Genomic DNA, 13,489 nt, shown 5'->3' with positions numbered 1-13,489 from the left:
CGCCGCCCTCGTTGCTTCCCTCTAGCGAGGAGCACCGGGGCTGCAGGCCCGTCTGGCTTAGCCCGCATCAGACAGGGACCCCGGCCAGGGCTCGTAGTTCCTGGGGTGCCATGTGCCAGGCATCAACACAACGCTAGGCAGTTCTACTCTTACCTACATTTTACTGCTTAATAATAATTTAGTTTGCCCGGAGACTTCCCCCCCCGCCCCCGGAAGAAAAATAACATAAGGCTTTGTAAAACACAAAGTCGCTGAACCCTGCCGTTACTTACGAATTAAGAATGAAAAATGGGCACGTTTTGATAGATGCAATAAATCTTATTGACTTTATTACATGTTGTATTTTAGGATCACTTTACATTCCTAGACAAAAGAGATGATACAAATAAATATAAGCTGTAAAACTATGGACAGAACTATTGACAGGTTCTTTGTCTACAGATCACCTAAGAGAAGGTGGAGATGGGTGTACCTCCGAGGAGCTGTCAGTTCTCATACGGACACCTGTGCCCGCGGGCAGAGCCTCGGGCACTCGGTTTCAAAAAGAAAGAGGGGACTGAAGAAGGTAGTAAGCGCCTGGAGCACAGAGAGTTAAACCCCTCACCGCACGGTGCGGCGCAGACAGGACCAGTGTTCTCATTTCAGTTCTATCTCCGCATCTAATTATGGCTTCTGCAGGTTATCTTTTCCAGTTTGTGTTTTAACACAGCAGAAACAGACCCACAGGAGTCGCACTGAACCGTTTAAAGCCTGGTGCACGTTCACCGACAGAAGAGAGGACAGATCCAGGTTTACAGGCGTCTCACTGAAACTTGGCAAGCGCTCTCTGTTCAGTGAAGGCAGGCTTACTACACCTAAAAAAAATACTGAACACAAGTCTGATCTGATCTGTATAATGCATGAACGGAGCCCGAGATGCTATGACAGAGGTATGTGTTTTAGAAGATTCAAGCAGCATGCAAATATTTTAAAAAAGGCGCTAGACCTATGTTAAGGATTTTAAGAAAGTGCTTTAATTGCTATGCCTCAGTGTCACGCGGTGCTTGCTCCCAGCGCCAAGGGCCGACTTCTGCTCCATGTCACTTTTGAAAGAGAGATCCCATTATACAGATCAGAGCAAAGACGAGAAGGATGTTTAACATTCCTATGAAGAAACTATGACGGCGCACGCTGTCCGAGGGCCTCTTCCAGGAGTCGGCTGGATTTCCTGTCTTTGGCCGTTAACCTGCAGGAAGCCCAGATGGTTCAGATAACACCCAGAGAGGGGCAAACTCGGCAGGAATGTTTCTTAAAAACTTCAACCCAGAGCTCAGTACATTTTGTACAGCTTAAGACAATGTATTTTATCTTAATATCAGTGCCACTGAGTATCTGGTCGAGGGTAAGTCCATCGGAATGAGACTCTAAAAGCTTCTGTAACAATCTGAGATTGCCCATGAATACACTAACCAAATCTCCAACCACAGCTCCAATTTAAATACAATGACTAAATACGCAGTTTTATTCTTTTGCCACCCTATTGAATTTCTTTCACCTTGCTAATGCATTTCTACAGAATTAAAAGCAGAGCCTTTCTGACATATTAACCAGCTAGCTTATCAACACTAAAACGAGAACAGTTTGGGTTCGCACGGCGATTTCCACCGTACCAGTCCTGCCACAAGGGGAGTTGCCAGCATATGAGTTTAATATAGAATTCCCTATGGAATAGTAGCGACTGAGGAAGTGTGCGCATGTGCAGACACAGATGTGTCTGTGTATGCACTATTCACATAAAACATACGTGTACATAGGTATGTACATATGTGTGGTTACATATTTTGTTGCTATTTCAGGTCTTAGACCCCCCCTTGTTTCATTTAAATTCTCTGAGCACTTACACCATACAATCGTCTTTTAAAAATGTCCAAGTACAGAAGATTATGTGCTAGAGAGAAAGAGGGAGAAGAGGGAAGAGAAGGTGACATTACATTATGCCACAAGAGCCAATTAAAAGGCTCTCTGTACATAAATAGTGCTTTATAAAAACGGAAGATTCTGCCAGGTTTCCACGTTCAGGTTGCAAGAAGTTTGTCAGATGCCTGCTCTCAATTATAAGCAAACTCCTCTTTCCTCCACCAAAACTAATATATATATATATATATGCGTATATATGTATATATATATTAATCTTGTGGTCCAGAAAAGCACTCCATGAATCAAAGCAGCCGAGTTAGCGTTTAGCCGGGCCCACCTGGGCAGCTGGCTCACCGAGGCACCATGCCCGCAAGATGCAGAGGTGAGCTGTGCTGAGCGTTCGGGTCCTTCTGCTCATGGGGGTCAGAGAGAGCGGAGTTCTCCAGCCTGGGTGAAGTCACTCAGCGGACACTTAACGAGCACACAAGGCAGAGTCCACACCTCAGAGCATTTCTAAAACCAGGCAAGTCCTCATACACTCACACATGTCAGTCTGGAGGAAGTCATCAGTGAGGGAGAGGAAATAGGTAAAAACGTTCATAGGATGACAGCCAACAGCAACCAGAAACAGTAACATCCCAAGTCGCAATATACAGTGAACGAAAACTTACGAATGAGCTGTGAGACACTAGACAGGGACACCTTACTCTGTCCTTAGCATGGCAGTTCCACCTCCCTCTACCCTGCCACATGAGCCTGCAGCATTACAGGAGCCTGCTTTAGTCATAGGGCAGCTTCGCAAAGAGACCGTCAAAAGCAGGAGTTCTTCCTCCCTTGTTTTCGAAGTAAAACCCCTGGAATTAATACCAGATTCCACTACCCAGCCTCGGTTCCATGTGCTTTCACTCCCAGCGGGCTCTGCATGGGCTGGGAGGTGCAACGGGAAAGCTTCTGACGTGGAACGGGTGAGGCACAAAAGGTACCGAACGCTGAACCTCCTCAGACACCAAGGGAAGGGACCGTACTTACAAGAAGAGTGCGCCCAAAGGCAGCTCCACGTTACGGCGCTCTACCCTCTGCCCAGCTTACAGGGGAGAGCAGAGTCCGCCCTGTGAGCCTGCCAGGAAGATAGCTCTGAGCCAATGCTACATTTCCCGTGAACAGTGGGAGACATGAGAAAACGGCCATACGCCACCCCACAGTTTAAAGACTTCAGAGGGACACTGGTTTCAAATGCCAGGGGTAAAGATGGAGGCGAGAGAGAGGAAGAAAGCTGTGGAGCTGGCACTGGTATGCAGATGGATTCTTTGACAAGGTGGTTCCTGTCGGTAGGGGTGAGGTCTGCAGGAGGTCAGTTTAGAGGCGCTCGTACTCACGCCTGTAAACAAGGAAAGGACTTCCGTTTCTACGGCTTCCTTTCTAGAGAGCGCAAAGTTGCTGTCAAGACCCCTTTTTTGTCCTACAGCTCTAAAGGGAGGCGCAGCTGTCTGGTGGTGAGTACCCGCTGACCGCTGCCATCCTGCCTGTTCAGACCAACTTCTTAACCCCAAATGATGATGCCAGTCTTTCAAGCAGGAAGAGGAAAAACTATGCACCTAGTCAAGTTTGAACAGATCCTCTGCTTTTTAGCCTCATTTGGTTCTCACTATGGAGCTCTGGAGCGGTGGTTCTGTTGAGATGACTTTCAACTCTGTCTTCTTGCTGCCCAACAGCAAAAAAGCCCAGTGCAGCAAAAGGGCTAGTGCAGAAGGAGAGACGGTGATGCTGTGAGGTGATCCCCATGCTTCCCATTGCTTCTAATACACTTTAACGTACCTCATGCATTTCTGATTTCCTAACTAAAATCTGTTTCCCACAGAGGCCAAATGCTGAATTGCAAGCACGTATCTTCCCGTGGCTCAGTGCACCTGGACTGGCACAAGTCAGTTAAACAGCAAAGAGGCCATCTCCAGGGGAAAGGGGCTGGAGTCTGGCTGGGAGTTCTCTCTGCAGGTTTTTACTTGTCTCTGCTCTCAGAAGGCAAAGGCTGTTCGCGCCTCGGAGAGGAACTGCTGGTTTTACTTTGGAACCAGCCCTCGGGACTGTGGGTAGAGCTGAGAACTATGGGTGCCTGCTGAAGAGGATCCCCCTGATTTCCTTCCAGTTTTAGGCCTGAAGAAGTAAAAATGAAAAAATAAACAAAAAGCCCCAACAATGTCACCTGTTACTCGTCAAAATTAATCTTCCAAAAGCTGAATTTTTTTTACTGGATTTATTCTCTAATCAGTCGCAGCTTTCTCTTCTGTCCTATGTTCCTTTCTCTCTCTCTCTCTCTCTGCTTCACAGCCAAGCTCGCCCTAACTTCACTGACGAGAAGTGCTGACAGATAGCAACTGTACTTGTACCTCTACTGTTGGCTAGTCTTGCTTACTAAAATTCCAACTCACCTGGGTTTTGATTTTTTATTTGAAGTGCTCTCAAAGGTTGAAGCGTCCACCTGTATCTCATCTTCATCCTGCAGAGCTGCTTCTAGAGCCGCCTGAACTTTGGGAGCAATGGCTGGACCTTCATAGTCTCTCGTCGTTCGGCTGGGCATGTCAAGTTCCAGTAATACGATGTTCTCTGCCTGAGACAGTAAAAGCAGAATCAAAGTCTGCACGTTTTCATACAAATTGTTTCTTTTCCCTCCAGAAGCTTTGCTTTATAAATGTATGCAGGACACTGTAAAAATTTACATCCCGTAGAAGAACTAACAATCCTCTGAAATTCACATTCCCCTGCTCAGGAGGGTGAACACATGAAGGTTGTAACCACATCTGGGCTTACCCTGTACCGAGCCTCTGGACGAATCATCATGGACGTCCTGGCGTGTTGACTCAGTGGCCTTTTGTATCCTACAGCAGATACCGGTCTTTTCATCATCTGCTGGTTACTAGAGAAAAATAGATACTCAGTCTATTATACACCAAAACCAAAGACTCCTCTTGGAGTTTATGAGCTAAAACATCTGCAAATTCCACACAGAAATACGTTTCAAGAGAGCAGAAACTACCTAGGCTGCATTCGCAGGAACAGCTCTCTACAGTCAGAGACAACAAGAGAAGATAGTTACCCTGTGTCATCTGCTCCCTGCACAAAGGGGAGGATTTCAACATATTTTTACTATACAGACTGCAGACGCACTCAGCTGCGCCCAACTTTCTAAATTTGCTGTAGAGAACTTTCTGTGTAGAGAGGCAGGATCTAGCCACAGCTCCCATAATAATAATTTTTGAGAGCTTTCCTATCTAAAACTGGAAAGAAATATGATGGGAATTTGCTGCTATTTTAATGGTGAATGCACTATTACACGTATTTTACATATAATTATTGGGCTCATCTACAATAAAAATCCCGATCTTCCAAGAATTCTCCTAACTGTATGTCGTGGTTTAACCCCAGCCAGCAGCCAAGCACCATGCAGCCGCTCCCTCGCTCCCCTCACCCCCGCTCCCAGTGGGATGGGGAGGAAAATCGGGAAAGAAGGTAAAACTCGTGGGTTGAGATAAGAACAGTTTAATAACTAAAGTAAAATATAATACTAACAATAATAATAATGAAATATTATTATAATAATAGTAATGAAAAGGAACATAACAAAAAAAGAAGAGGAAAAGAAAGGAAAAAAAAAACCAGTGATGCACAACGCAATTGCTCACCACCCGCTGACCGATGCCCCAGCAGCGATCTGCCCCTCCCAGCCAGCTCCCCCCAGTTTATATACTGGGCATGACGTTCCATGGTATGGAATATCCCTTTGGCTAGTTGGGGTCAGCTGCCCCGGCTATGCTCCCTCCCAGCTTCTTGCACACCTGCTTGCTGGCAGAGCATGGGGAACTGAAAATCCTTAACTTAAGATAAGCGCTACTGAGCAACAACTAAAACATCAGTGTGTTATCAACACTATTCTCACACTAAATCCAAAACACAGCACTGTACCAGCTACTAAGAAGAAAATTAACTCTATCCCAGCCAAAACCAGGACACTGTCCATTCCTATTTTATTCAACCTACTAAGAGGAACAAAATTTAGTATTTTATTGTGCAGCAAGAAGCTACAAACTCTAGAGGGCCAGTTTAAATCCCCAGTTCAATCCCTCTTTTGGGGCACCTTGTTCTTGACAGCTAGAGGGTTTTCTGTGACCTATAATTGCATCCCAAGAAAAGAATAGAAGTACACTCACTCCAGACGGGTTATGGGATGCAGTTTCCACTGGTCTTCCTCTTCATCAAAGAATGATCTGTTCATGATCTTATTCTTTTCTTCCAAGGGAATAAAATTTTCAATAATCAGGTGTCTACATGCAACCACAGAAATAAGAAATACACAAGAAACATAATTAGCAGATGACATTCTCCACTGCTCCTCTCCCGCTGACTTAATACAGCCCTGGAAAAAGAGGAATGTTTTAGTTTTCTCATGTTTAAATCGTGTTCCACAAGCATGTGCAATGCAGTCCCTCCACTCCCCACCCAAAGAAAGCATCTCTGTTACAGTTAATAGCAGGCAATGAAGTGATGGGACTTACTTTAGCTTTAGTTCCCTGGTAAGTTCATTCTGGGTCTGTTCCAGTTCCTGGCGCTCCTTGATGTGCTCCTCTTGGAGATCATGGATCTCTGCCTTCACAGCTTGCAGCTTGGAAAATAACTGGAACAGACAAGAAGAGCCAAAGTCGTAACTTGGCAATGTTCCTTTCACTTCACACACGAGTTGATTTTATTCCTAACCCACTAGACACGGAATCATTTTCTTTTTACCTTTTTGAGTTTTTTGGTCTTTATGTCCACCTCTTGCTGAAGAGAACTATAGGTCTCCTTCAGCTCTAGTGTTTCCTCATCCCGACTTTCCATCTGTTGCTGGATCTCTCGCTCCCGACGTTTCTGAAGAACGTGACATACAATATTAAAGACCGCAATTACATTGCCACCTCCAGGCTGACGTACACGAAACCAACGCTTAGGATGTTTTTACTTCCCTGGGTTCCAGGGCTTTTGCCTTAGCTTCTAGTTCTTCCTATCTCTTGCCTTAAAAACACCAGCAGCATTAACTCTTCTTTGTCTTTATTTTGCTACTAAACTCAGATAGTGTGAGTAAGTGCTCAAGCTTCAATTAAAGGAATCAAATGTCATGTTTAGATTATTTTTTTTTATTTTTATCAATTCATACTAGCCACTGCACTTAAAGAATCACCAACAGAAAATGCAGAACAGAAAATAAACTTTTGGCACATAGTAAACATCCCTCCCTTGAGCTAATGGCTGAACTGTCACTCTCTGAGGTCTTCCAATTACTTCGTCACTTACAGACAGCTCCAATCAAGACATGACATAAACGTTTAATGTGAAAAGCTGGAAGAAAACTATTATAAACCTTCTTTACATAGTTCATACAATGACAAATAGGACACAAGCCCTTCCCCCTTCTTTTGAGATTAATGATTGCCACTAAACCAATTTTAGGGTTAACTCGGCGCAAATTTTCTTATAGTTTCTCCTGATACAACATTTTATGAAAGTTCTGCAGCTAGGCTTTTTATACAAAATAACAAATATTCTTCCTTGTACCTGTTCTGCAATTTCCTGTCGTTTCTGTTCCAGGATTTTCTGCTGTTCGTTCGTGTGATCCACAATATTTTTCCCTCCCACCAGAAGCTTGCTTTCCATTGCCTGAAAGGGCAAAACAAGGTCAGAAGTTTCTCTCGGTGACTACAGACTGTAACTCTCTCTCATATGGATACAACTTCTTCAGGGCAGCTCCCTTATTTAACGTTCCCTTTCAAGTCAGCTGCTACAAGGACTATTGTTTCTTAAAATTCCTATAAAACTGTGGAATTGATCAAACAGTAACTTGCTTAGAATTACGCATTGCTGCAATGTGTGGCAAAGCTGAAGAACCAAGACGCGTGCTCTCCTGTAAAAAACTTGTTAATGATCCGTGACAGAATGAAGCATTTTTTGTGCTACAGCTTGTGAAAAGATGTATCATCACATTTTATTGTGCTGGTTGCTTAAGATCCTACAAGATCAGCACATAAGAACAATGCAACAACTCATGAATATTGAAATATGTAATCAATGGTGGAAATTTCAACTTCTGTCTAGAAAGAGTTTATTTTAAAATCTTCCAATCTAAACACAAATCACTATCCTGGAAACTTCCTGTCAAATATCTTTCCAAATTGGGAAACCCTCTGTTTTCCCCGCAGCCTAAACAAATTGCTTTCAAAAAGTATGACAAGGAAGAATTCTACCTTGATTTTAGCACTCAACATTTCCGTTGCTTCCTTCTCTCGCCTCAGGTCCTCCATTTTCTTCTCCTTCTCTTTCAGCAGTCTCATCTTTTCTTCTGCTACCAAGCTGTGATCCTCAACTATGGCTTTCTTCTCAATCTCCAGCTTTTCTTGTTGCTCCCTCCAATAGTCATCTTTGTCATCTCCTTCATCCTCACCCTCTTCAGTGTCGTCCTCCTCTTCCCCACCATCTCTCCTCCTTTCCCTCCTCTTTCTTTTGCCAATAGACCGTTTTTCCAACTGTGCCTTGAGTCGAGCAATCTCTTCCTGGAATTCTCGTAGCAGAGCATCCTTAGGATCCTCATTCACTCGCGGCTTGTTCTTGATGTTTTTGGCACGATTGGCATATCTCAGTGTTGTCAGAGTCTCCTCTACGTTGTAAGAGGCAGGGCCTATATTGGCCACCATCACAGTTTTGGCATTGCCACCTAATGAGTCTTGAAGTAACCTAGTCAGCTTTGAGTCCCGGTAGGGAATGTGTGTGCTTTTGCCATCTACTAGGGCAGAGATAACGTTGCCCAAAGCTGAGAGAGAGAGATTGATTTTAGTAGCTTCCTTTAACCTTTCCCCCTGTGCTCCAGTCTTAGCTTGCCGCTCGCTGCCTGCAAGGTCTACCAGGTTGAGTTTCCCAACACGGATGTGATTCTCTCCATCGAGTCCTAACTCGCTGCATTCGATAGTGATCACAAAAATGGCATGAGATCGAGAGCTGTGTTCGTTCATGTTGGTGGCACCAACGGAGCGGTTTTGGTTTCCCACATTCATGACGTGCTCTATCTCTTTGACGCTTTTCGTAACAAAGGAGGACAAATCCTTAACATATACACCTGTATCTGGTCTCTCCTTTAACTCCAGCCGCTTGGACTGATCCTTTGATAACAAGTCTCTGATTTCTTCTTGGTATATTTCCAAATAAGAAGCCCTAACTAGGTATTGCTGATTTTGAGATCTAGAGATGTGAGTGAAGATGTGATCGAACGAATTGGGGATGACCCCTCTTTTTTCAGGATCACCACGCACCCCTTCCATCGTATATGTTTTCCCTGTCCCAGTCTGCCCATACGCAAAGATCGTCCCATTAAACCCTTGCAGAACAGAGTCCACGAGAGGTCTGAAGGTCTCATCGTAGAGTTCAACCTGTTTGGAATTCCAGTCATACACAGCATCAAAGGTGAAAGTTTTAGGCAGTTCATGAGATGTTCCCCGCGGATTCTTCACCGAGACCTGCCCTAACTTGACATCCACGTTAACAACTTTTTCATACGAAGCTGTCTTCTCTTTGCTATTCATTGGCCGGCATCGTACCACCACCCTGACAGACTCAGAGCTCTTTAATTTAGACATGACCGCAGGCCTGTGGCTGGCGTGATCTGATCGATGGATGATCCCGTGCTAGAAACCTAGAGCAGAAACAAAGGAGGAATACGTGAGGGCAGTTTTCTGCAGGTGACAGTCTTTCACAAAGCCAAAGATTCGACTCATCTGTTCGAGCAGCATTTTGCATTCATTAAGTTGCGAGGGATTTTGAAGAATAAAAGTAATGTACAACACGAAAATTTTGAAAAAGGCCTGAACTGAGACAGTGTTATTTTACCAAAGCCTGTCCATCAAACAGTATCATTTCTACAAGCTCTGCTGCAAAAAATCCTCATTAAATCACATCTTTACAGTTGGTAGAGATCCTTTTCTTGACCCTTAAAAATAATCATGATGCTTTTTGAACTATTTATAAAAATAATGTAATACTTTGCCATTGATTCCCTTTGCAGTCAGGCTTTTTGTTTTAAATCTCATACTTTGAAAATCCAGCACAGGCTTGCTCTCTCCATATTGCTCAGGCTCGTGAAAGGGGATCAGTCAGGTGCTTTGATTAAGCGCTTCACCTACCTACCAAAATTCAAGAGAGACTGTAAATTATAAATACAGTATTTTCAGAGTTGCCCCTTCTTACACCTCCTATGTATTGAGGAAAACTTCTCGTGTTTTTGAGATATTTATATTACAATCCCCTCACATGTGATGTGATGTGTCATCAGGACCATCCTGCCACAGAAGGTTTAAAACCTATGCCTGGGTTTTCTTAAATGACAGCAGTTCCCTGGAATGCTGCCCAAATGCTTTCTTCCTCTTGTGCATTACACTTTTAAAGTCACTTTCTAGAAGCCTGCTTACAGAATAATAGATCTTTAATTGGGCTGCAACGGCTGCAAGGATTCAAGATAAAATCATTAAATGTTTGTCCCTTTCCAGGCATCACATCCCCTGAATATTCTGCATTTCCACACTTGGGAAGACTGATGTTACCTTTGCTTTCTGTCAAGAATCAAGTGAAAATAATTGTTACAGAAAAGTTTTCACCTAGTCTTGCAATCTAACTCACTACAAAGGAAATCATTAAAGCAGCCAACCGTAGCACAGTCTTCCAACGCTTGCAAATACAGTAAAACAAACCAGTAAGGGGAGTGAATGACCCCAGTGAGGTGGGCTCTGAAAGCGGGCAACGAAGAGGAATATTTCTACCACCTAATTGCAGCGAGGCGAGGGTGCGTGCTGCCGTAGGATGCCTGCGTTGTGCCCCCGCCGAGGGCACTGCTGCAGCCCTGTAAATTCAGGCCCTTCACACCCCAACATTCAAAGTCACCTCTGGTCCGGCGCTCGCCCCGGGGGGCACCCAGGTGAAGCACAGCCGCTCCCCCCGACGCTGGACGGCCGCTCTCGGCACGCCCGTGGCCCCAGAACCCCTCGTCTTTCTGTTCCAGTTCCAAATTGCCCCGTTAGTGTTGATCTTGCATTTGCATTTTTTGCACAAGTATCGTCAGCACACTTAAAACAGAGAGCAGCATTCCCCGCTCGCATTCAGCAGGGAGCAGAAGGGAAAGCTATAAGGGTGGAGTAATCTACATTATGCCTCGTCTAGTGCGCAAGCAACCAGAGGACATCAGGGTGTGAAGTGGACATCTGCCAGGATTTGCCCTTCTCAGGCTTCTGAAGGTGAGTTTAAGCTCTTTTCATATCACTTCTTATAAAAATTTCATAAAGCACTCACTCCTTCGAGCCCTCCCTCCTCTTTCTGTAATGTGATTGCCCTCTGTGGAAGGATCCTGCAAACTAGCATGAGTGTCTTCCTCAGCTAGAACTCGCGCATCTGTTTTTATGGGGAAAGTGAAGACAACCACACTTGCTTTAGGTATTTCAAACACAGCTGTTCACGCAGACCTATGCTGTTATTTTTCCTTTTGGCAATATACTTTTACCGGGATTTCCCATATGAGCCAGCTCTGCCCAAGCACACTAACCTACTGAAGTACACTCCGCGCTCCTGCTCTGGTGTCCCAGCTGAACCAGGTTTACAAGATTCAGCATCAATCTAAACTCACGTTGCATAAACCCAGTTCACAGATCTGAGTCCTTCACAACTCTGGGTAGAGAAGAAGAAACACGCTGTTGCATTCTTATGGGCATATAAGCTGCCATTTAAAACAGAGCAAAAAGATTGCGTTACTGCTAAAGTGACAGCCTTACACGGAAGATCTAAACGGCACAGCTTGTGGAATGCCGTGTGATTTCTAATAAGCTCTTTTTTTCAAAAATATCTTTCAGGAAGAGCTCTGAGATCCTTCTGCCAACTGGAACTAAACGTGAAACTAATACCCACGGGAAACCCCAGGCAGCGCTGGCACGCCTTCAGTCTGGCCTCCGCAGGACGTTCTCCCTGTTCCACTACCAGCTGGATCTGCAGCAACCCATGGATTTTGTCTAATTGTTTTTCAATCGATAATTGCATGTCTCAGCAGAGCTTCTCAAACAAGGTGACAGAGAACTTCAGGAGCAGGGCTAGAGGACTGAGAAAGGAAGCAGAACATTTCTAGCCCAATATCCAGGCTGTCAGTCTGCACTACAAAGAATAACACAAGAGTAACAAATAAACACATTTAAGAATTGTACGGAAACCTCAGTACGGCCTTTGGAATTTCCCTGGTGTTGTGAGGGGAAACTCCTTGCTCCTCGCTATTCCCATGAAAGCGCATGGTAGCTACCAGGAGGAAGATGAGGAAGGTGCATTGAATTGACCAAACGGGACTACCATCCAGAATAAGCACTTTACAACCTGCACAGTGAATTCAAACTACTACAGGAATTTTGGATCGCTACTGAACAAAAACATTTCCCTCCTAACTGACAACTCCAAATAAAGACGACCTTACTGTCTGACCCACAAGGAACAGGTATTCTAGAATACCAACAGAGAAAGAATATGTGAAATGGGGACAAGTCTTGCAGAATCACAAAAAGCAACTCTCCCTCTACTCATCATGAGTAGCTGTATATACAAATACACGCTTCTCCTTCCATATCTGCTGGACATATTCCTATAGTTCAAGTTCACAAGAGACAATTTTTTTGGGCAAGCTCGCATAGCAACTGCTGCTTCATTGATCTGCATTATTACAGTGAATGTTCACATTGGCAAATACTTAAATTAGGCATGAATTCTAAAAAGCAGAGCCTTGATTTATTTTATATAATTAATACCCAAAATGCTATTTTGATGAGAAGTGCCGCTTTTGTAAGCAACTGTGACTAACATTAAATGATCAGAATTAAGTTAATCTTCACATAGACTGTTTTATTTTTACAAGAATATACATTGCCATCCATATGCTCACCAGAAAGTTAGAAGTGAAATATCCAGCGTGTCCCCTCTGCGACAGCTTTGGCAGAGGTATACATTGAACAAAAATTATGTTGCATATTTGCTGTTCCTCTGGGTATAACTCATCAATGTGAGCTTGATAATCTCTTGACACCTTTCCCCATTTCACTTGCAAGTCTCTTTTTATAGTCACAAATAACTTATTTTACCCCTGATTTGGGCTATTTTCGTAACAACCTATCACGAATCATCTCCAATTATTTTAGCTACTGCTGTGAAGTTTACTGGAAGCGTAACAAAGGATTCTTCCCCTCAGACTTACCCAAGTGTGTAACTGAAAAATAAAACCAATTAGTTGGCAGTGTTTGTATTCCCCAGAAACTCCACGGCAACGTTTGAGCTGCCCGGAGCAGCCGGACAGGGATGGCCAGGAGAGCTGGGAAGGCCGCCGTGCCACCCGCTCTTCTGCTACGGGGATGGGGCTTCGTTCATGAAATTAGTTCAGCCTAAAGCGACCTGGGCCAGGTCCCTAAGAGTCAAGGTCAAGGTTGAGATGAATGCATTTGAAGATGTGCTCCAGATGAAGCAAGAGGGGAGGGTGGGCAGAAATCCCAGCATTTTTGTTTATTTC

The 13,489-nt window shown here is 44.3% G+C and overlaps 1 protein-coding gene across 1 annotated transcript; it reads right to left on the bottom strand.

Annotated features, from left to right (window-relative positions):
* Positions 1-304: 304 nt before the first annotated feature.
* Positions 305-9,575, bottom strand: KIF3B (kinesin family member 3B). The gene is made up of 8 exons (XM_050907332.1): positions 8,166-9,575; positions 7,480-7,581; positions 6,673-6,795; positions 6,444-6,562; positions 6,099-6,212; positions 4,702-4,807; positions 4,323-4,501; positions 305-4,047 (listed from the first exon to the last, which is right to left on the bottom strand). The coding sequence occupies exons 1-8, from the start codon at positions 9,546-9,548 to the stop codon at positions 3,954-3,956; spliced, it is 2,220 nt and encodes a 739-aa protein (XP_050763289.1). The 5' UTR covers positions 9,549-9,575; the 3' UTR covers positions 305-3,953.
* Positions 9,576-13,489: the final 3,914 nt, after the last annotated feature.

The sequence above is a fragment of the Gymnogyps californianus genome, chromosome 17 (assembly GCF_018139145.2).
Source record: "Gymnogyps californianus isolate 813 chromosome 17, ASM1813914v2, whole genome shotgun sequence".
NCBI lineage: Eukaryota > Metazoa > Chordata > Aves > Accipitriformes > Cathartidae > Gymnogyps > Gymnogyps californianus.
The sequence above is the reverse complement of the archived record's forward strand: the minus strand, read 5'-3'. Positions and strand labels throughout refer to the sequence as shown.